Raw genomic sequence first — 24,774 nt, 5'->3', positions numbered from 1 at the left:
TCAAGCTAGCCAACGTAGCGTACTTGATTATCCGGTTAAAAACTTCAAAATAAAAGCACTTACAAATAAAAAAACACTTTAGTTTTTGCCACAGAAAAACAAATTATTTTCAAATTGCATGCATACTTTGTGATATTTATTGCGATATTTAAAAGGTTAGGGGAATAATGTTTTTTTTAAAGGTAATACATAACAATTCTAATGGTGAGGGTACAGATTGCTGCTACCCGATCATTACAAGCAAATCCAATTTGAGGTTTGAAACAGCCTTTGTAACAGGAACTCACTGCACTTACATATGTGTACAACAATTCGGCTTTTTGCTAGGTAATGGAAGCCACACTTCTTCCTTTCCCAAGGGGGCCAGGGAACTACGGTGGCCTTTGCATACCACAAATTATGTTCATTTGCATAGTTAGCATCAGTTTCATAAGGCAAAATGTGTCCTCTGCCTAATTTGTCCATTCAAGCCGCTGTGAAAATAGCAGCCTCACCAAATCTGCAGAGGCAGGGAGCGGAGTGCAAAGGAAGGTCTGTGTACTTTTTTACTTCTAAGCTAACAACAGTTCCTGAACTCATTGAATACCATCACAGGTCCATAAAGGGGTCGTGATCACGTCTCGCGATAGTTGCAATACATTTCTAAAATCATATCTAATTGCAACAAAGATACACACGCTGACATTTCAGTTTTAATGTATAATTTTTTTTAAAAACAAAAAACTAAAAAGCTTTTATATTGAAAACCAAATTCAGGCGTTTCCGCTGTCAGCGGCGCGCTTGATGCGGTTAATTAACAGTATCTGTTTCCTGGATCGCCTCCTCAGGAGGACGTGCTCCACTCAGTGGCTCATCCCATTCACGCATGCTATTGTCGTCACGAGGAGGAAAATATGGTAGAAGTTATTATCCCTCATTAAAAAAACAACAACAACAAAAAAAACCCAGGATCAATAAATGGTAAATAAATTAACACAGTAGTGCATTATTATTGCTTATATACAGACAGCCATACATTAAAACGTCAACAAAAAATATGTATAATGAAAATCTATGGAAAAAGAGATCCAACATACTATTTCTCTTTAAAAACTATTATGTAGCCCTATAGTCCTTTTTTTTTAAAAAAAGTAACAGAACAGTTGCTCATGTATATATATGTATTGTCTCTTTTTTCTTTAACGTAATCTTATCTCCTTGCCATCAAAGTTCAAAGTTCTTTTATTGCACAAGGAAACAGCATGATGATATGCTATTTTGTGTTATTGTGGCAAAGCACCAAAGCAAATCCCTAATAATGTTCACACCTATTTGGCACAAACACGTGTCACATTTTTAACCCTAACCCTTACCAATAAGCTGAAGGATCACAATCTAATATTGAGAAAATGTACCACATAAGGACAAAGTAATGTGAAATAATGTATTTAAGTACAAATAGATAACGTAGTATTAACTTTTTTATACTAATTGTAAAAGCAACACTACTGTAGGAACCCAAACCCATTACATAACAAAACAAAATAAACAAAGTATTACTCATTAGGGTGAAGTCATATTTTGTGTTGTCAGCGCCCCCTTGTGGGAGTTTGAAGTCAAAGTTTTCTGCTTTACCTCCCTGCTCCTCCACTAGGAGGCAGTAAAGTCATCCATGAAATGCTTCAATGACTTGTCTGCTGTCAGAAATACTAACTAACGTTCTTTAAAACACCAGAGTGAACGGATTATTGTTTGTATTGTTGTATGTGAATATTAATAGTTTCTATAGTTTGCCCTTAAAGCAAAATTACAACATTTCAAACAGTGGTTCATTTGCTCAGTGGTTCAATTTCGTGTGTCTTTTTTGGTGGAAAGTAAGACGAGCACTTGAATGCAACACTTTCCCATTAACTTAACGCAGAAGATGTTGTCCAAAAATGTCCTGATGAAATCTCACGCTGCTGTGGTCAAGTTATCCTTCATGGTCAACAAGCGCCTCTTAACCTTAAAGGCTTTCGGAGTGCGGTAATTTTCTGACATTTATGGTAAAAATCCAGAGGGAGCAGAAGGAGCTGGATCTATATCCTGTTTTCAAAATAAAAACATTAACGTTAAAAAAGTAAAAAAAAACATCTTAAAATCATTATTCTAATAATATTTAGATTATTTAGATTTGTGTCTTAGGGAATATAATGACCTCATATAAAAGTAAATAGTGGTTATTTTATGAGTAAATAAAGTCTCTCTCAATTCAATTTCAGTTCATTAAGAGCTTTATTGGCATGGGCAACATAAAAAATAAGAAAAGTTATAAAGACACATAGTGACAAAATGAAAACATGTATATAAATGCTGCTGTTTTAATTGATAATTGCACATTAACTGTAAACAATGTCTTGTTATTTATTTTTTTATTTATTATGAACATGAGTTCACTTTAAGTAAAAGCCCATCTTTTACTTTGAAATCCGGAAGTAACCCTAGATAGGATTTTTGTGAGAACTTTAACGTGGTTTAAAATGTGTATAAGTCGTCTTAACGATTTTAGGTTCACTATTGGTGATGATAATATCAACTCAGTGTGTAATTTTTGTCACATTTTTAGCGAGACAACATCCTAAAGTCACAAACAACACCGTGGAGCTGGTGCTTGTGATTTTCACCGTAAACTGTAGAATAACTGCGCAGTTAGAGAGACACCGCAGTTGACCGTTGAGCTCCTGGGTTTGTCAGCTTCAGACCTTGAAGACTTTAATATATAATGCCTACACGTGAGAGTCAGGAAACAGCTCAATAAGAGCGTGACTCCACTTCTCCAGAGGTTAAGCTGGTCTCCGACCAGCTGAGATGGGACCGCCCCGCTCGCATTCACTGTATTCCCGCTGTTGCTGGTGGGACTGTCCAGCCCACAGGGAGGAGAAGGAGGAGACGAACAACTACTTTTATCGCGCTGTCATGTTGTTAAAGCAGTTCAGAAGCTCACAGACCGACTGACACTAACATTTCATGGGTACATTTTAAAGCCTGAGCGCGGAGAGAAAACTACTCCACCACCACCTTCTGAGCGAGTCCTCCAACTTTGCTCCCCAGCGTCCTCTCAAGGCTCCTGCTCATTTTCCTACGGTGCTTGACGCCCAAATATCGTAGTTTTCATGGGTAAACACCTTTCGCACCCGTTGTAGAAAGTTCTCTTGGTGCAAATTTGGTCAAGATGCAGCTTCGTACGGTTCTGGACGTTAATGTTGTGGATGTGCAGAAGAGAAGGAATCCCTCCAAACACTATGTAAGTTCAAATCTCCTTATTAATCTGTGTCTGTGATGTCACTCTGTGCACGGGACATGGTGGCGATATGTCGCGATTATCGTGATTCACGATATCATTGACAATAAATACATCAGTTTAAAACACTTAAAAACACGTTTAAATCACTTAATAGTACAATTTTCTCTGCACTTTATCTTCATATGGTTCACACTTAAAGGTTTTTATAACATTAGAAACATACTTGGGGAACGCTGATAAAAAAGTCTTAGTTTATTTGTACGGAATATGTATGGAAATATGGATGATCATATGCAATGATTTTTCGATTATTAATCGATTACTAAATTAATCGTCTACTGTTTTGATAATATTTAAATTTTGTTTTAGAGTATTAAGAATTAAAACAAGCCTTCTGATTTTTCAGCTTTGTAAATGTGAATATTTTTTGGTTTCTTTGCTCCATATAACAAAGAAATCATTTTACACGAGAACGTCATCATTTTTATGGACCAAACAACTACTCACTGAATTGAGAAAATAATCAACAGATGAATCGATTATGAAAATAATCATTAGTTGTAGTTCTAAATAAATGGAAGTACTTTTTATTACGATGCAAGGTAAAATCATATATTCTTGGTGTTTGTGTTAGATGCGTTCACGTTTCAGTAATACTTGGTATTACTTAGTATTTAGCAGTCTCAACAAGCACAACCTCAACAGAACACTGGCTAGAGTGCTCCATGCAGTCAAGGACACTGTCACCGTTTTCTTTAATTAAGAAAAGAGTCTTTGGGGAAATATCACAAATGTCCAGCTGGTCCCAGCAGCTGGACAGACATGTTTGATTGACGGCAGCTGTCAATAAAAGTTAAATAAACCCAGGTTGTACCTTAAAATCCATAGTTTTGAACCATATCAACACACCAAAGAAATAATTAAAATGTTGTTACAGAAGAGTCCATGTCTTCTTTAGAGGATAGAGGACAGACGTGTGTCCTGTACCAGAAAACAACAAATATAAGAGCAGTCAGAGTGCAAAGACCTCAGCCAATGCTTTGACACCTCTGTTTTACATTTGGCACCTGGTAATATCTTTAGGGGAATTAATTGCAGCCAAATCTGTAATTTGGATCAAATCCAAATGAAACTTTGTCTGGTGGTAGTGTCATATGCACAACACATTCACAACACTTATTCCTATTATAAGAGACAGGGATTTCTTCAGAATTTTAAATTTTTTATGATGTCATCAGTGGGTAGATTCTTACCAAAAGATTATCACAAACTTAAAGATAAACCAATGCCAATGAAAACAAAAATCTCCTTGGCAGAGTTCATTCATTCATTCATTCATTCATTCATTCATTCATCACCTACCACGTTATCCTCCACATGAGGCTTGTGGGTGAAAAGTTCATTTGGGTGTTAAAAATCTTTTTTTTGAGGCTGTGTGATCAACCTCCCGCTCTACAGTAAGCTGATAACAGTCAGACAAATGAAGAATACATAAATACATATTACATAAATACATAAATACATACATCATCACATATCATCCTACACTCTATGGTGTCTGATATCATCTGTGATCGCCATTATTTTTGTGCAGAAACTCCTACAGGGTTACAGAGTTCGGACACTCCCTGTTTCTGACTGAAATGACATCAGCTCACTTTTTCACATGAAGAACTTTTAGTTCTAGACTGTTCTAGTCCTAGTCTGCAAGGAATTGATGTAGTTCTTTAAAGTAGCAAGGGTAGGTCAAACAGTTCTAATGTCCTGAAGGGGTTTTTACCATCCTACAACCTCTTTACATTCATGTGAGAACCAGGCCAGACACATTCTCATGTAAACATCATCAATGGGAACAATGGTAATAGACTGGGACGTCATGAGTTTTACAAAAAGCTGTGTAGACACAACTACAACTACACTGAGGGGGGTTGGTTTGTGAGTTTTTACATCTCAACTGAATGAAAAACTTTTTCTTTGAACTTTAGTTGGGTGTTGGAAAAACCATTGTTCCGGAGATAAACATTCTTCAAATCCATGTACCAGTTTGTACGGCATTGCTTAAGGTTCCTCTTGCGGTTTTAGTTCCCAGGGGAAGTTTTAAATGACCACCAGAAGGAAAATACTAGAGAAATTCTTTGGATCTTAGCAGAAATAGAGCTGATGTTGCAGTTGGGCAGATTATTCGGGTGTGTGGCTTTTGTTTTTGACTGCAGTTAATCCTTTGAATCTCCTTGAAAGCGGATGGTTTAGCTGTCAATAAAAGACTTTTACAGAGACAAACGACCACAAGAAGAATTCAAGAAGAACAGTTAAGAGGTTTGTGCACTCACGGGTCTCCTCCTCCTCCTCCTCCTGGAATATCTGCAGATACAACCCGGTTTCAAAAATCGGTCAAGATTTTAATCTGAGCCCAGTTTAACATGAAAAATGCAAATGCCCCATTCTAGAGCCAGTGCCAAAAGTCAGGGGAACAATGAAGTCATTGAAAAAAAAGAATTGTAATCTGACTGAATCATTAATGCGTGACAGGAACAGGCAGAACATCAGCTCAATCTTCATCCTCTGGTGATCATAAAGATTATAAGCATACATTAATAGGAGCATGTAAACTTGTTAAAATAACCTCCGGAACTCAGGAACAATCATCTGTGTCTGTGTACTATAAATGGGCAGGAGTATTAGATTATTGAGTATTTAAAAGATACAAAGCAAATGTCAAACCTGTGTACTTCATTTGTTGTGGTGACAGCAGCTAGAATTTAGTGAGTGGATTTTATGTGTTTGCAGAAGTGATGAATTTTAAGAGGTTTCTTGAATGAAAAAGTCAACATGCTGTAGATAGAGCTGCTTCTTTTAGCTCCACATGTTGTGAACCCTGAATTTCTTTTACGAGCTCTCATGAGCTAGAGTTTAGAATATTTGACGGCATTTTTGTTAGAAATGCCCATCATTATGATGCTTATTTTTGTTTTTGGGCGACAGCGTACCACAGCCATTACTATCCACTTTCACCTGTACAAATGTGCAATTACTTTGCATAGAATTGAATATATTTATTTATTTGTTTATTTATGTCTGTTACTATAGTTTGTTTTTGTATTGATTTATCTGGATGTTCTGGTTGTATTCTATATCATGACAATAGGACTTTAAATTATTTTGGGGAAAAAACAACAGCGTGGTCTTTTTTTATCAATTTCTTTATTAGTGTTATCCCTGGTTTTGAGAAGACATTTTTTATTTTCTTAAAGCCTGGTGAACACTGAACATGACTATGTATTTATGTTATTATTAGCAGGGACAGCTCAATTAAAGCAGTGAACGTAAATCTTAAAAACAAGTAATATACTACTGTACTGTTAAATTTCGCTACTTGTCAGCCTGACTGATAAGCAGCATGTATTGATTTTGGAAACATGTATTGTGGGGTATTGTCTCAAGTAATGTGTCATTCAGTTTTAGTTTAAGGAGGGAAAGCAAATCACAATGATCAGCACTGTTGAATTGCAGTAATTGTAGAATCATAATGAATCAGCAGCCAGGTATTGTGATACAGTCCCAGAGTGACAATAACATGTTGTCCCAGCCCTTCTTTTAGATGTAGTCACTCCACCGGTGAGAACAGCCTCCCAGTGCTGTCATCATGACTGTACACTTACTTTTGACCACATAGTCTAGTCTTGGCATTGTCTTAGAGACCTCAGTAATCAGATCCGCTGAGCCACGAGACATGTCTCAGCGGTGCTGCAAAAAAATCAATCAGTCCATCAGGTACAATTGGATTAATTAACCTGAGAGTTGGGATCAATTGCATCATCCATCTTCCGCCTCCCAGAGGCCTCTAAACACAGGGCACATGCTTTCCCCTTGGGACGGAAGCCGGAGGTGACGGTTGACTGGGAAGTCCCCACATGGGAGGAAGAAGAAAAATCCAATCTCATTATCTATGAGCTAAGCAACTGAAAATGCTTATCCGGTTTCGGAGAGGAAAGAAGCAGCTCTTTGTCTTTTGTCCCCTCTGTTAAAGTGTGACTTCCTCCTCAGGAACTCATGGCACCAGAGTCAAAGAGTCCATGGCAACTAATCCTTGTTTACATACATTACAAGGGTGGTAGGTCCTTTCAGAAGACATGGAATTCTGCTGTAAATCAGTGGTTTGTGCAGATTATTCTGAATGAAAGCCCCTCATCAGATAGAGACTTTAATACCTAGAGTAAAATATGTCAGTCAGCTGTGTACAATCATAATCCATGCTAATTCAACGCACATGGGCCCCACACTGTTCTGAAAGTCTGTAGTGTTTACTTGTTTTGACTCCACTGCAAAGAGAGTCATTATTTTGCTTTTAATTGTAATAAGCTCATATGGTGTCTGCGACTTTTGGATCCAAACATCAACCATGAACTTCATTAATATTGCACATTAATTAGCTCGCAAATAAAATGCGCTGCTCTCAATTTATGTCTTATTGCTTATTCTTATGTTACATTGCCATAGTCAGACGGATCATGGTTCTTTTGGGATGCGTCCTGACCTCACACACCCTCGCATCGCGCTCTGCTGCTGCCTAAATTCAGAGTGTTCAGTCATGCTGTCTGCATCCAATTAGCAAGCTGCTGCGGAGCTGGTTCTGCCTCGTCGCACACTCTTGCTCTAATGAAGTGTGTGCTGAACGAGGACTCTCTCAATTCAAACCAGTAACTGATGTCCTCGCAGATTGCCACCATATGTGTAAATACTGCCTTTGTAAACACTCGGTGCCATGCACGGAGATGAAATTGCATGAGGTGCAGCCATCTGTTTTCCTACCCTCGGGGTGTGCGCGATTGTTCGGGGCGGGCCCATATTGTTGAAGCAAATAAAGGATTTATTTTAGGAAAACTTTTGGCAACATTTTTTTTTTGGTCCGTAAATGACTGATGTCTGCCAATGGAAAAAAAAATATTCCCACTCCAGCTTCTGTTTTGGTAAACACTTCTTCCGTGTCATTATTCCTGGTGATAGATAGAAGAGGTGGGAGTTGTTGACATAATGGGAGCATCATTTGTTTCCACAGAGAACTCAGGTGGACCTAAAGTGTAAAATGCAGCATGTGAATTGACAGACTCAGTTGTTATTACTTTATTATCACTTCACTATCACTGACCTTGTCCTTTAAAAATCCAAACTTAAATCATATTTTTTCAGTATGGCTTTTAATACCCAGTAGTGTGCTGACAGTTTTTATTCTTTTAATTCTTTTTAGTCACTTTTTATTCTTGTGAGTTTTTAATTGGTATTTTTAGACACCAGTGCAGCTGATTCCGTTTGATTAAATATAACAGTAAAAAAAACAACAAATTATAAACTTTCATAACTTCTTGTCTGTCTGTTTTTCCAATCTGCATTTTGTGTGTGCACCGCAGTGCAAGTTTTAAGTAAAAATCACATATAAACTTAATAATTAAAGACATTAATAGGTAATCGAAAAACTAAACTTTGACAAATAAACCTTTGGACTTAAAAAATTAAGTTTAAGTGATGAAATGTAGAATTTAGGATTGGGTATTGAGTAATAATATCCAATATCCAAAATCCAGACACTATAATTAAATTATATTATTGATTATTGATTCTCTAGGTTAAGATCTGGGTTAAAACAGTATGCTGCATGATGACATTAACTCCTTAGGTTTCCAAAATTTCGTATCAAATGACAACATTTGTTGTTAGGGGAAACAGGAAGTTCCATACCCAGTTAATACCACAAAAGTACTGGAAGCTGTGTTTTAATAAGTTGGTCTCTTTAAATCTGTTGGACCCACTTCTAACCACTGATGGTTTTTTCCTGTGTGTGTGACTCAAACACATGTACTTAATGAGTTTATTTGACCCCCGGTGACCTCTTAAAGTTAAGTCAGGAGGGAATGCACTTTGTGTCATTAGGATAAGCCGAGCTAAAGCCATGCCATGTTATCTTTGACAAAGTGACATTGCTCCTAATGGGCCTCTCTTGTTTGTGCTTCTCTCACTAGGTGTACCTCATCAATGTCACTTACTCCGACTCCACTTCCCACGTCATCTACAGGAGATACAGCAAATTCTTCGACCTGCAGGTTTGTCACAACACGGGCAACACGAACCCAAGCGGGGACGTTTCTTATAAAGCAATAAAGCTTGACATTGTGTGTTAATTATAGCCGTAATGTTCCTTCTTCATATTAAACTCTGCGAGGTCAGTTTTACCAGCAGCTGGAAGGCAGATCACTGAAAAAGCATTATATTAAGACTTCTGGACTTGGCTTGGAAATGGGCAAATAGGGGAAATCCAGTCAGCAGACGCAGCCCAGTCTCATGTTTATAGCCTGCTATAAAGATATGCCTCCAAATTATTTTGAACTCAACAAATCCAGTCCTTGTGCGTGCATTTGCAATTTAATGTGTTAACGCCATAGTTTTAAACCGTCTGTTACATTCAAATCATTGCCAAATGTGTTTAAATAATGCTAATTAAGCCTATCAACTCCACATGACTCTCTGTGGGGACATTCCTCTACACGGGGAATCACTTTACATTACAACTGAACAGGCGAGGAGGAAGAAGCACACTGCGCGAGTAAAACAAGACAGTTTCATACAGCAGCGTACCAAGAAGATAGATTCTACCCTTAAAAATAAACCTCGACTTTCAGCAGGACTTCACAATCGTATTTTTATCACAATTTTGGCTTCTCACGTACATGATCATCTTCAGCAGACAGTGCTAACCTAAACTACTGCCTAACTACATGCCTGCATGTGCCAACCATTCTGTGTCTGCACCTCACATTTTCCTGGATGCAGTCAGGACAAGTAATGCCACTGTAAAAGACAGATAAACAACATAAAACTCTGTCTGTGTGAGTGAACATTAGGTCAAATCAGGACTGCAGTGTTTTGGTAATTACTCAAAGGTCCACAGGGGGTAATATAGGTTCCACACTGGCACTTGTAAGTTTATTTCTGGTTTAGTTTAACAAACACATGTTTTGATTGAAAGATAACATTTATCTAATTCCTTTTATTATAAAAACAACAACAACAAAAAACACTGGAAATGTGTTTACTCATGCAGCTTTTAATCCCTGGTCAAATGACTCTGCAATACATGTGTTTTATATTGGATTTGGCTCTGAACAGCTTTGTTTTGAACACAAGACAAATTTTTTCTTAATCCTCTTGAGTTCTTGGTAGCGGTGCAAATTCCAGTGTCATTTCTGTTGCAATGCAATGACGCACATACATCTTCCTGCCGGGAACATGTAAATAATAGTCATGAATGTTTGTCATAGGGATTTTTTTTATTTTTATAATTGATTAATTTGTTGATTATCTTCTCGATTAATCGAGTAACCGTTTGGGTTGTAAAATGCCAGAAAATTACGAAAGCTTTGTTATATGTAGCAGAGAAACCAGTAAATATTCACATTTAAGAAGCTGAAAAATCAGAAAAACACTCGACTATCAAAGTAGTTGACAATTAATTTAGTAATCGATTCATATTTGATTAACTGAATAATAGTTGCAGCCTTAGATTGTAGCTAACCTCACTTTTTTGTCCCTCCTTAATTCGGATCAAAATGATTGGGGACCTCGGTCAAAGCATCTCAGGTATATTTTAGTCTGAAAGATGCTCAAGAACTAGTCTGAACTCCAGTGTGAGTTATAAACCTTAATCAGTTAATTCCTTATCCAGCATTCTCTTGTTCTGGCTGTGGCTCTTCTCTGATAACCCCTGCACTTTACAGTGCCACTGGAACAGAGGAAACCCTTTGTTTTCTGGTCTCCTGGTAATAGCCAGGAAAGCTCTGCCCTGGTCCATGAGATAGAAACAGAGCTTCTCTCCTGTCTCTGTAAACATTGGTCTGGTCCATAGATCCCTGCTGCCGGGGTGTGTTTGTCTGGCCATGCTAATCCACAAAGAACAACAGTCGGCAGCTGTCTATACAGAACGGGTGGGGATGGTGTGTTTTATTTCTCCTTATATGAACATACAGTCATGTATAGGTGAAATATGGTTCATCTGCATCAGCAGTTCTGGAGTGAAGAGGCGAACAAAACAAAAAGACAAAAGGCAGTGTCTTCCATGCGAGATAAGACGTCATGTAAACAAACAGGTGCTTAAAATAATCAGTGGAGAAGGAGGAGGATGTTGTTCGGGTAATTGAAGTACCAATCCCAGAATGCTCTCAGTGAAACAAGAGGAAGTTGTGGTCAGGAAAGACGGTGGGGGTTGGGTTAATGGACAGTTCTGGAGCCTTGAAGTTTTGAAAGACTGAGACGAAGATGATTTCCAGTGGCGTTTGAAAAGAAGAGAGAAAATAAGTTTTTCTGCTTATTCCATTATGCTTCCAATAATGGTTTGCACTCGTAGCTAGGTTTACCACATTTTACATTACATTACATGTCATTTAGCATGTAATGTAATGTAAAATGTGGGAAACCTAGTAATTTGGGAATTAACTGAATTCCCAAATAATCCAGTCAAAGAAAATACACTTTCATTCACAGTTCTTCAGCAAATATTGGGAGACAGTTTACTGAGATAAGCAGTATGTGGCACAAAAGTGGGGGTCAACATAGAAGGATATGAAGGTACAACTTGATCACCTGGTTTTGTATCAATCACCTGGGATGTTGTGGTTTCACATCATCCACTCATCTGTTGTTTTTGCAAATATTTCCCGTGGAACTTGAACTTGATTAAAAAGTCTTAAATCAATCCTTCAAACGTCTTAAATGTTAGCACAGTATGGAAGTATTTACAACTTTTATAATAAAGTTGAAAATCTCAAAGTTATTGTAGTTGGAGATCACACAGACCAGGAAAGCAGAACCAAAAACAACAAAACAATGCGTTTTACAAATGTTCCTGTCCAGATGTTCAGAGCAGATGCTGCGTGCTAGCTAGCAACCTGGGCCAGGCACTTTATCCTGGACGACATGATGTGTAAATTCAACAAAAACTGGCTTTTCAACTAAGATTTTGCTTCATGGCTGGAACTGGTACCATTTTTTAAATCAATAATATGCATAAAAACAGGCAGACGGAAACCCATGTAGTATAACTGTCGACCTAGTCTCAATTCTCTGTCATCCATTTTAAAATTTACCGACTCTTCAGGCAGAAACTGAACCTGAGTCTGTGTTTTTGCCAAATTACACTTACAATCTTTTTCCAAACTCTGCTTAGCCCCATGTTTTTTGGAGCACATCCGTGTGTTTAATGTTCTCTCTGGACTGACGGCGAAAATAAAAGAGAAAATGCATTTTTACACCATTTGGCCTGACAAACGTGACCATGAGCTCATCTGATGAAAGAAAAGTTAAGTAAGGTCACACGAAAGATGAAGAAACACCTTTTAAAGCAGATAGCTCACAATGAGTCCAACATCAGACAGCACTATATGCACAGTAACTCTTCATCAAACAAAAGGCACCTCTGCTGTTTGTCTTTTAAACACGAAGAAACCATTCTCATTGCCAGACAGATGTCAAGAGGTGCACTCATTGCCAGTGTTTTAAACATCTCCTCTGCACTTAGCATAACTCATAAAAACTCCACTGGGAGGCAATTATCATAAATTATCAAGATTGCTCCTCCTCTGTATCTCTTTCCCTCCCTGTCTTTGTCCTTCTTGCTGACTCCTGAGGTGAGACGTGCTCTTTCAAACATGTGTGTGTGTCTGCAGAGTTGAGCAGACGTTTTGTTTTCACGTCGAAAACTGCTGAGCCCGAGTTTTGCCTGAATCTGCTGTTTCTGGTGTCAAAGGGAAATGTCTCTGACCCACATTTGTCTGACGTAAGCAGAACTGGTCTGAGTCTCAAACACCAGTTTACCGTCAAGAACAAGGCAAATGAGATCTCTCCTTCTCCTCCCCCCCTCCCCTCCTCCTCGCTCTGCAGCCTCTAACCGCAGCGGCGGACAGAGTGCACAGGCCAGAGCATTCCACAGGGAGATTGTGGAGTGTGCAGCCTGGCCTGGTTTCCTTTTGGACTGAAACTTCATCAAAGACTCCTCCAGTTGTCATTATTTTTGGATCGGGGAATTGGAGCTCTACTCTGTCCATGTTATAATTTGTCTGGCCTACATATCTGATATAAAATGGGGTTTGAACAAGGTTATTTTATTTTTAAAAGAAAGCAGTTTTTGAGAGTTGAAGCGCCTGGAAGTCAGGGGTAAACCGACAAGCTCTCGTAGAGACTCTTCTTGGTCATTTTCTTGACTAATTTGACTCTATACTGCCCCCCACGATTTCTGGTGGTATTGCTCTGTTTCGTTCGTCATCGTACGAGGTGCATGACTGACAAAATGAACGCAAAGTATGGACGAAAGGCTTCGTCTGTCTCCGTCCGAGTGTTAATAATGTCAGACATTTCTGACAATCATTGTTTTTGACAGTTTCATAACGAACCAAAACAGTTTTCCAATTCCCCTGATAACATGTAAGTTCAGCAGTTCAGATGCAGCGTCACAGTTTGCCTTGTGCTAGCTTGTTTGTGTACAATTATGCTAACACTATTGTTGATAAAGTTACTACCATTTGCAGAGCGCAAGATTGTTTTTTTTTCCTGCCGTCAGGTGGCAATTAAGCGTTCTACACACTTTTCAAAATCACTTTACTACATCACACACTAGTTTTTTTTAGATTTCTTTTAGAGATTCAGACATAATATGCTAGTAGCGGCTAAAGGCTAATACATACTTTGTGCATCTTCCAGGCTTGGTGAAAAGAAAACCTTGGTATCCTTTACTTTACTTATATACCTCGCGGTAAACATTGCCTTGCTCATTATTTGCGTCTTCGATAGCTAACTAAAGCATTAAAACAAGTTTTAATGAGTCTTACTATAGATTTAAAAGTTCAGTAGTTAAAGGTGACATCGAATGCTGGTATCGCACATATATGTTAGTTATGGAGGTCTACTTACATATATTAACTTGTTTCCATGGTTAAAAGCCTCCCAGTCGCTGCAAACGAGACGATCAAAATATCTCCTCACTGACGCTCTCGTCAGCCGCGCTGTTTCAGACCAAAATCCCACCCCCAGAACGTGGACTGTGTTGTGATTGGCCAGCCAACGAGAGCTTTCCCACTGTCCTGTGATTGGCCAGGTACCTGGAAGTGACGTAATTGGTAGGCCAGCTCTCAGATACACAGCTCCCCCTCTGGCACGGTGGATGCTCTGCATCTCAGCAGCTACAACGAGAGTAGTTCTTCTTCTTCTGCGGTTGAATGTACGCAACCGGATGTGCCCGGACTAGTGCCAGCACCAGGAGGCGCTACGGTGGTGAGAGGAGTGGTGAGGTTTTCTGATGACATCATCAGCATAGGGAAGTGCCGATCCGCTTCGCAGAGCCCAGGAAAACAATACAACACTATTTTCTCAGCAGTGGCTGAACTGTTTGTTCTGAAACTTAAGGGTTTCATAAAGTCGGCAGGTAATGACGCAGATACACACACAAACGCAGCGTTAATTGGAGCTTCCGGTCTATGTTGCCTTTAAGTATTTTGCTCCACTTTAGATCAGTGTGTAGTGTGACAGTTTGGCCTATGTGTGCTAGTGTGTACGCTATTATTCTATTGTTGATAAAGTTATTACTTTTTGCACATGTACGTATGAAGACATTTCTTGATACAATGCCATGTCTATGGAAAACCCTTTAAGAACAAAAAAGACAAAGGTTGTGTATAGAAAGTCATTCCTGAGTGGATAAGGCCTACAGTGAAGGAGCAAGCTGCAGAGATCTGACTTTATTTTTAACTTCACACTCATGTTCTTATGGTCATTAGTTCCTGCTGAATGCTGACTCGGGTGACATCACTTAAGGCAATTTAATAAGGGATGAGCAGCCCAAAAAAAACGTCAACAAACTTTCCAGTGTTGCAGCAATGAGAGTCCTCAAGACGTGAGTTTATCCTACTTGTTTACTGGTAATGATGACACTGCCTTTTAAACAACATGCACAACAAAATGTTAGTAAATCACACACAGTTTTTGACCAAGAAGGATGTTGCACCCTAATCTCCCTGCAGTAAACAACTGTCATGTAGATGTCAAAACACATCCCAGAGATGGATTCGGATTGTTTTCCCACTCCAACATTCCTCCAAACTCCCCCAGTCTTGAGATTCCTCTGTGAGCAGCTTCTTTGTCTGCTGCACATCTCTTTGTCTCTTTCCGTCCCTTCTCGCTCCTGGGAGTGCCGTTACACTTAAATGCTCCTGATTATTGTCATTACAGTTTACAGTAGCTTGTGTGGGTTTTTTCTCCCGTTGTCGTAAGTCATACAAAATAGAGATACGTCTGGTGATTGAGTATGTAATGCACTCTCTTGCTCAAGCTCTTGTTCACAACACCAGTAATCCAGAGTGTGCAGAAGGAGACGTGGAAATGTGATTGCATCATAGCACCTGTTTCCATGCAGATAATGTTCATTTTCCCAGTTGGAGCGCTTGCAGCTAACATTACTCCACCATGTTTAAAAATGCAAACATTCCGCTCCGGTTACGCCTGCTGTCCTCACTCTACCCTGCATTTCAGAGCCCCAAAACTGTAGAGGTTTGCTCTCTTGTATTTTGAAGATTTGGGGGCTGTAATTTAGCCTGGATGGGCATAAATGGATACCTTTGGAAATGAGGACATAGTTACCTGAAATCACTTTCTGAGTGTTTTTATTCTGCTACAACTTCAACAATATTATGTGAAGTTAACGGTTTTACGTCCTTGTTGGTCAGATAAGTCAATAAATATAACTTAGTTCGTATTTTTGTAGACCTGGGGACTCAAACTCAAAGGACCTGGCATTTAAACTGGTCAGGAGAGGGCTGATCAAGTTAAAAATAGTACTTTTTCCTTGTGTATCTACTGATACCGATATCAATCTTTTTGCTTCTTCCTTCCATCTTAAAATACTTCCACATGGCTCCCATGATCACTGCGTCCCTCACACACGTACATTGGGGGTCACATGACAATAGCACACTTTTCCTGTGTGTGCTGAAGGGACCATTTATGTGATATTTTTGGATTTTACACTTTTTTCTTGATCCAGTCATTTTGAGCAGTTTTGGACCAATAACAGTGTATTTTTCTCACCCTACTGATTACTTCTGATATGAAGCTTTAACTTTCTTAAATGTAAACATATGGATGTAGCCACATACAAGTGAGACAATGAAGTCCCTGAAGCCTCTGAATTCTGTCTGATGTAGCCGCAAAGGGCTCCCTCAGGGATACCAACACTCCTGGATGAGAAGCTTCTCCAATGGCTGAGGCGTTTCCTGAAGGTGTGGAGTGAACACTCCCCATCTCTGAGGGAGTATCCTCATCCAGCTGGGAGGATGATAACATGATTAGTGTGCAGCTCAATGTGTCAGACAAACAGAAACCAAGATTTTTGGGGGGGATTACTGTAATTTTTGCTTTGTTGTCCTTCTGTCTCAGTTTTAACACCATCAGACTGCCTTACCGCGACGTTTGTGTGCAGGTGTGGTTAACCAGAACTGTTCTTTCGACTCAGCCCTTTTGTTTTGCCCCTTTAAAAAACACTACAATAACAGCTGTTCCCCGGAATATAAGTCGTCTGTATTATGGAGGAGGGGGAATGCCTGCAGCAAGTTTAGAGGTTTAGCAAAGACAGCAATGGAGTGCATAAAAAGAAAGAAAGAACCACAAGAAGAGAAACCCAACCAGCTCTTACTGGAGAGTTTCTACAAACAACTCCTACTTGCCCAGACAGAGTGGATCCAACTTTGTCCTCCAAGCTCCGATGCTGTTTGTCCACCTGGTTCTTTTTGGCTCAGTCTAGACCGAGAACAGGTCATTGTCTCCTCCTCTTCCTCTTCCTCCTCCTCCTCCTCCTCCTCCTCCTCCTTGCAGTCGAGTACACTTTAAGTTGACGTTCAGCGTCTTTGCTGTTTATCAGCAGCAGAGAACATCTGGAACAAGGCAGGGCTGCATCTGGATTTCCATGGTGCCGTTACTGTAGGATGCTCTGTGTGTACGTGCAATTATGACACCGCTGTGATTTATGCCAATGGGAAACTAGAAACTCTTGTCCATGATTCAATACAGACGCATACTTAACACATTTGCATTGCACATTGTTTTCTTTTTTTTCCCTCCTCCAGCTCTCACTGGAGCATGTCCGTACATCATATGTTTCCTTTACAGACAGGACGTATCCACACACGCATTTATATATATACGAGCTGACACATGCTTCAACATTTACTGCTACACTTGTAAGACGTTCTGTTGTCCTCCATAAAAGACTCAGCAGAGCACGTCCCATTTCTTTTACGCATTATCTCAGAAAATCCTCTAAATGGAAACATGTATCATGTGTTAACATCTACCTCCTTTTTAAGCTCCTTAAGTGGAACTTTGCTTTTTTTATTTTCTTATTTTTTTCAGTACTTAAGTGCAGGTGACGCAACCTTGTCTGCTGCCTCAGAGATCAAAGTGAGACTGTTTGAAGCCTTTTTTTTTTTTTTCTTCACGACACAGTAGCTTTTCAGACCAGATGTAATTACACCCATGCACTGTAACAAGGAGGTCAACTGTTCCTGGAGAGTTTGCAACCTCCTGCTTGTTTCTATTCTCATCTCAGATTCGTCCACTTTCAACTCTGCGCTGATCAACTTAAAGCAGCTCAAAGGAAGCAGTTAGGAGATAATGACTGTTTGCCGTTGGTGGCGGCACGCATCACACTGATGAACAATCCCTGCTTTTGTCTCACTTCTCTTCCTCTGTGTCTCTCTTTTGCAGATGCGAATCCTTGATAAGTTCCCCATTGAAGGAGGACAGAAGGACCCCAAAAAGAGGATTATCCCTTTTTTGCCAGGTGATAAACACTCACTCGACTCATTATCTACCGCTTTATCCTCCACATGAGGGTCGCTGGGGGGCCTGGAGCCAATCCCAGCTGACATACGGTGAAATGCGTGGTACACCCTGGAAGAGGTCACAGGTCAAACACAGACAGACAAACAACCATTCACCCTCACTCTCAATTTAGTTAGTAATTCATGTTTTAGGACCGTGAGAGGAAGCTAGAGAGCTTCTCCAGCTTCGGTCGAACCGGGATTCTAACAGGTGACCCTCTTGCTGTGAGGCAACAATGCTCTGCCATGTGGCACCCCGGTCAACACAATGCCACATCAATTTTCCGAGACAGCAAAAAAACAAGAGCCTTCAGACATTTTCACGCACAACCAAAGTGTTTGTTACTGCTCCTACGTGGTCCATAGCGTGGCCTACCACATTGTGTTGTTTTATTCACTGCCGTGCTTCACCCAGGCCAAATCAATTTGTGGTCTGCCATGTCAGTAGGAGGCCGGCAGAGAGGGATTCTGTCTGCTTCTGTTGTGAGCAGAAGAGAGCCATTGTTAGACAGACGGCACTGCTCAAGTCTGACCAGTGCCAGTTTGGACGTCTGTGCAATTTTGCTGTCAGTGGGTTTCACACATTAAGATGCTGATTTAAGCAGCGAGTTTGCCCGGAGCTCAAAAAGTGAGGATTTATAGATTGATTTATGGATTTAAAGCCCCTTATCATTTTGTTTTTAGAATCTGAAGTTAAGTGTACTGAACCCCACACTCATAAATACCGTACGTTATGGAGATTAATGATCTGTTTATTTCAGATATAATCTCAGTAGTGTAAACACTATGTGCTCCAAGAAGCTGCACTAAATACGAGTGTGTCTTGATGACACATTCATACAGTGCATCTACTGTATGTGTGAGGCATTTTCTATCACACACACCCATTGCTGTCAGGAGCAACATGGGGTTAAGAGTCTTGCCCAAGGACACATCAGCATGTAGACTAGACTAGAATAGACTGGACTAGAGCCGGGAATCAAACACACACCCTATAGTCGAAAGACGACTCACTCGACCACTGAAACACTGAGACCAACACCATGACCTTTTGAGAAAATGAAGTAACCAGGATAAAAGATGTGGGAGTAAAACACAGGGTTGTGTAAAATAAAAGTGTTGAATGTACAGCTGTAAATAACCGTGATGAATAAAACCTCTCTTTTACCATTTAGTGTAATAATCATGATGTCAATACATAATCTTAAAACTGATATATAGAATTTTCTTTGCCCTAAACGAGTCATCATGATGTTAAAAGTGCAGCGGTGATAGAAAAATAATGTATTCACTCCCCGTGACTCATTTTTTTTACTGTGTTTTCCTCTGGGCCACTGAGACAGTTTCCACAGAGAAATCATGAGTGGATTTACAGTACAGAGGAACTGCTCTCTTGTACCTCATGTAAAAACGCAATAGCGTATATATCTCCTTTTTTATGCAACAAAGGAAAAGTACCTTTGTCTTTATTGCATTAGTGGCACTTCGATGTTCCGATATGATATCCTGTTAAATAAGTTTTCATCCACACGTCGGTGATGTCTGAATAATTTTGAATGTTTCTTATGTTGAGTATTTATTTACAAGTGACTGCTCTCTCTTCTCCCACAGGTAAAGTCCTGTTTCGCCGAAGTCACATCAGAGACGTCGCCGTCAAAAGACTCAAGCACCTGGATAATTACTGCAAAGTAAGACTGCGCATCCCTTTTAAGCTCAGTTTCGACCAAGTGAAACCGGTGTGGTTCAGCTCGGTTTGGACCGATAAGCCCTTATCTGGCTTGGGTGTCCACTGCAGGTTTTGTAGGCCAGATGGCTATAGCAGCATCCGTGTTAGGAACGGGGAATACACTTCTTGGACCCAAATGCACGAAACAGGAGGCACGATGAATGCTTCAAGAGTCTTTATTTTCCTCTTGAGTAAATAGGCAAAATCAAAATCACTTCTTCACAGAAGGAGAAACTAAACTAGACTAGACTAGACTTGACTAAAATCAAAATCGCTGTTTCACAGAAGGAGAATAAACAAGACAAGACACATGAACGTTTACCAAAATAAAAGGGGAAGTGAAAATCAAACCCACACCAAAAGTGACATGAACTTACTGTGACCTTAAAACTAAACTAACACAAGAACTGAACTAAGCAAGACAAAAACACTAGCAGAGATAGCGCCTCGTGACAATCCGCTATGTAAATAGAGCAACATCATCAGCGTAAAACAGTGTAGCCTCCCGGCCAGCATGTCCATGGGCCCCATAAGGATTATGGGTTCCCAAGGAGGTTTGTTCCCAACTGTGTGTTTGGGCTTCTCATCGGTACTAGTACCCTGGAAAGGGTACTAAGTGGGCATTGACAAATTATGCAGGTCCTGCATAATTTGATGTTTGATGTTTGAGTATGGAAACTCAAACATCTTTGAATTTTCCCTTTGTTGTAATGTACAGTTTATTTAAAACTGGCAAATGGCGTGTTTTGGGTTTGGAACTGCAGAAGTCACACATTCACTGCGTTGTATGTAGCTACACCCTTTAGGTGGCCGATTTCCCAACAAAAAAAGTATGACAGTATGGTTATTTATGTTGGGTACTTTGTATTACTTTTGACAATATAAAAATCCTGGACTTAACCACCTGGTGGAAACGGTGCCACAATGTCCGTAAATTAAAGTCTCAGACTTTCAGGGCTCGTACACATGTGAACAAGTTTAGGAGAATCCGCAAACGTTTTTTTTTTGCATTATACTTTTTATCAACACAGAACGGGTGTTTGTGGAGCTCTGAAATGCTATTTTTGGAAAATGGGTCACAGAGTGAAAACGACTCAAATTGTCACCCTTGTGATTTTGTGTATACAACCAATACTCAACTTTGGGAAAACAATGATGTCATAGTCCCACCCTTATGCACATCTTTGTGTATTCCAGGCTTGTGTTTAGAGTCAATTTGGGGGTTTTGTGTGTAAGAAGACATTTCTTGAAACAATGACCAAGATGGAAATAGAACTTTCCCTATATGATCATTTTCTGTGTGGATATCAGTCTCCTCTTCACATTAAATATTTGCATCTCACAGCTTTGCTCCCAGAAAATTAGCTGCAGTACTTTCAAGTCCAGCCTCTGGAAGTTTATCTCCTCCACCAGCCTTGACAGGAAAGTAACTGCTCTATCTGTGCTGCTCGTTTCCTGTCACCCATGTGAATAGGCGGCCTATAAAGGAAACGAGGGAAATGGGCGCACAGAGCGGCGGTAAGACAGAATCCAAAAGAATAAGAATGAATCAGCAGACTGAGGGTGTAGTGGTGTGTGCAGGCCGCTCCCTGACCCTCTTATTCTCAGTGGGTCAGAGCCGGGAATGTGGGGCAGGTGCGTTTGCCAAGTGTGACAGCAGGTTTCATTTAGAGGAACTGAGCTGTGAAGGGAAAGGAAAAAAACTTTAAAGCAACAAAACTGGATTCCCTTTTTTAAAATACTGTTTTAATAAAGATATATTTGGGTTTCTGTGCAGCATAGACAGACACATGGTTGTCATACCTGATCACCTCAGTGTGTTTTCCTTTGTTTTAGCTGGGAGCTGTCTTCCTTCCCCTCCACACCCTCCACATCTCCGCCTGCTCCTCTCACATTACTGACCGCACTGATAAAGTCCTATCAACTGAATCCCCACTGCCACTCAAACCAAAACAAATGCGACCTTTTAATCACATGTTTTTGTTGCAACCCAGCGACTCATTCTCCCCCTCCTTCTTCTCCCACAGGCTCTGATGAAGCTTCCCTCCAACATTTCCCAAAGCGATGAGGTCCTGAAGTTCTTTGAGACCAATTCCGAGGATCTTAACCCTCCCACTGAGTGAGTAACTGTCATTGTGTACTGCTTAGATCACACAGTTGCTGTTATATGACCTGTGAGGTACTAAACATTGCCGTCTGGAGGGTTGTAAACCACACGCAGGTGGATATTTTCTCCTCGATAATCTCTCAAAAACATTATCCACATGAAAACACACTGATAAATGCTGTTCGGGCACCCCGTGGCCAAGTGGAAAGGGATTTTGGCTTGTAACTGAAGGAGCATCATTTCGAATCCTGACAGGTTGGGTTGAGCTGGAGTGCCCGTGAGCAAGGTACCCAACCCCATGGTTGCTAAGTGGCTGCTCAGAAGATCTGGGAAGGTTCAAAAGGTTAAAATGCAGAGGACGAATCTTCCAATGGGATTTATAAAGTACAAATTATTCTTATTATTAACCAGGACTGTAAACCCTTGTTTAGCTACATCTGACACCATTAGATAATTTGCCGCGAACGTGCGTGATAACATCACACACAGATGTCAGACAGATTGTGAAAATCTTGATCTTGGCAAGAGTTTTCCCGAAATGTGTGATTTCAGAGGCGTAGCCCACAGTTAGCGTGTTTTCAAAAAAACACATGACGACTTATGGACTGGTCTCCAAAAAAAAAAATGTTGTTGGTCCAGATCTAGGATAAAGAACAATACAAAATTGTGACTGTTATCACATTTCCATTATACTGTTCTAGCTCTACTCAACTCGACTCTACTCAACTCGACTCACTGAATGGGTTGTGCTTCGGCTCACGATCGCCAGTTTTCCTTTGCTAAATGTTGGATTAACGCTTGTTTTCAGGATTTGTAAGACTTTTTAAATTGATCTACAGTTGGGCATTGTTCACTTTGATTCTTGTGTCGGACGTCTCGCTCATGACTCTTCCGGTGACGACACTCTCTGACCAATCAGTCTGTTGACGTCACATTTTAGTATCGGCTCAGCTCGCTTGAGAGCAGGTAGTAAAAAAAGCACCAGATAACAGGTACTATCACTAATGGAAAAGCAAAAAATAAAAAAATCAAGCTGAGTAGTGCTAGAAGTGTATAATGGAAAAGCGCCACATGTGAGGCAGATCCCTTTCATCCAGGCTGACCCATCGTGATCCAGAGGCTTTGCTGTGTCCAAGAGATGATTGATTGATGCCAATGTTGGAGGACTTTATTTTATTAATGGGGATTTCTGGGAGGAGGTGACACCTGACCCCAGAACAAATGCGTGTGGGATGTGCGTAGTCATGACAGCAGATGAGCCTCTCAGTCTGGTCATTTGTCATCCTCAGTTCAAAGTCAGAGTGGGAGTAATTACAGAGTGGCTGCTCCATTACACTCTGTGTAAATTCTGTCCTCTTTCTTTGGTACATGTTTGTTTTACATGTGTCTCCAATGGTATTTTTCACAGTAAAACTTCAATTTAAACCCACCGAGATGTTGTTCGCACGTTCACCGACACATAAGAAGACAAAAAAAACATGTCGTTGAGACGTCTCTCTGTCACCACCACCGCTAACCTCTAACCTCCCAAAAACCCTCACACGCTAATCCCACTTCAAAGTGAGATCCTCCTCCTCCTCCTCCAGGCTTGCAGACAGTCGTGCTCAGATTAAATTGAGATGTTGAGGTCTAAGAGTCATGCCACCCAAGTGCTGGCCAACCTGCGTCGTGTCAGAAGTGACTTTTATGGTGTTGTTCTGTGTCACATGCTCGTACGTGCGCGCACAAAGAGAGACGACGCTCCCGCGATGCCATGTGTGAGCTGTGGTGAGCGTTCAGAATTAGACGTGGAAGATGAGTGTTCACAGCTCAACTATTTCATCACGTTTTGAGAAAAATAATAAGGGAAATTGATGAACAACACATCCTGTCGGACTTAATTTGTCCCCAAGACCATATGTACAGTACCTATACGTTACAAATACACAGACAAAAAACAGATAGGACCGGGAAAGAGTTGCCAGATAAGAACAGGAGGAATTAATAATGGTGCAAACAACCTTGTGTGACCCCCTCACAAGCAAAAACTATGTAATTCAGAAGAATAATGAATACATTAATAAAAAAAAGCAATGTTTTTCTCCAGATGCTGCTGTCTTGGTATAACTATCTCGTTCACACAAGAACAAGTTTAGTAAAAATCACAAAAGTTTGGTAAGAAACTTTAAACTCTAAACGCAACCTTTGTATTTTTGTGTATACAACCAATTAATCAACTTTGGGAAAACGGTGATGTCATAGCTCCCCTGGGTGTTTGCTTCATGCACATTTTTGGTGTATATCTGTGGCAGTGTTACAGCGCCACATGCAGGCCTGGCATATATATCTACATATATATATATATATATATATACAGTATATACTGGTGGCGTTGATAGTGTAAGAAGACGTTTCTTGAAACAATGCCGTGTTTATGAACCTTTTAGTAGAATAGAACGCCTTTATTGTCAATAGTGAACAGATACAGTGCCAAGCATTCGACATCATCTTACGCCATAAAAATAATAAAGAGTTACATATGTAAAAATAGGTAAATAAATTAAACATTGCAATATAAAATGAAAGAGCAGAGGAATAGTCGTATGACTTTTTCATTATCTTTATTATCACTATTTATAATGGATTTTCATTGATCAAATAAAATGTATCAATCGGCCAGCTCAGGAGATAATAATTTGACTCAGATTTTGTTCTTTTTCATGAATTCAGGCTGTTCAACTTGTGTCCAACATGTCCTCATTTACTCCCAGAGGAACAATAACTCACAATC

At 40.0% G+C, this 24,774-nt stretch overlaps 1 protein-coding gene across 2 annotated transcripts in view; it reads left to right on the top strand.

The window, feature by feature from the left end:
• The first annotated feature begins 2,739 nt into the window (after window positions 1-2,739).
• The window catches only part of LOC131473698 (SH3 and PX domain-containing protein 2A-like), a 63,550-nt gene continuing 41,515 nt past the window's right edge, over window positions 2,740-24,774 (top strand). For both annotated transcript variants that reach the window (XM_058651163.1, XM_058651162.1), the window contains exons 1-5: window positions 2,740-3,262; window positions 9,277-9,357; window positions 18,056-18,131; window positions 19,783-19,859; window positions 21,925-22,016. In XM_058651163.1, coding sequence (XP_058507146.1) covers window positions 3,191-3,262; window positions 9,277-9,357; window positions 18,056-18,131; window positions 19,783-19,859; window positions 21,925-22,016 — 398 coding nt within the window. In that variant the 5' untranslated portion in view covers window positions 2,740-3,190. The remainder of the gene's footprint in view (window positions 3,263-9,276; window positions 9,358-18,055; window positions 18,132-19,782; window positions 19,860-21,924; window positions 22,017-24,774) is intronic.

The sequence above is a fragment of the Solea solea genome, chromosome 15, assembly GCF_958295425.1.
Source record: "Solea solea chromosome 15, fSolSol10.1, whole genome shotgun sequence".
In the NCBI taxonomy this organism is placed as follows: Eukaryota; Metazoa; Chordata; class Actinopteri; order Pleuronectiformes; family Soleidae; genus Solea; species Solea solea.
Note: the sequence above shows the minus strand (reverse complement) of the source record. Positions and strands in the feature narration are given on the sequence as shown.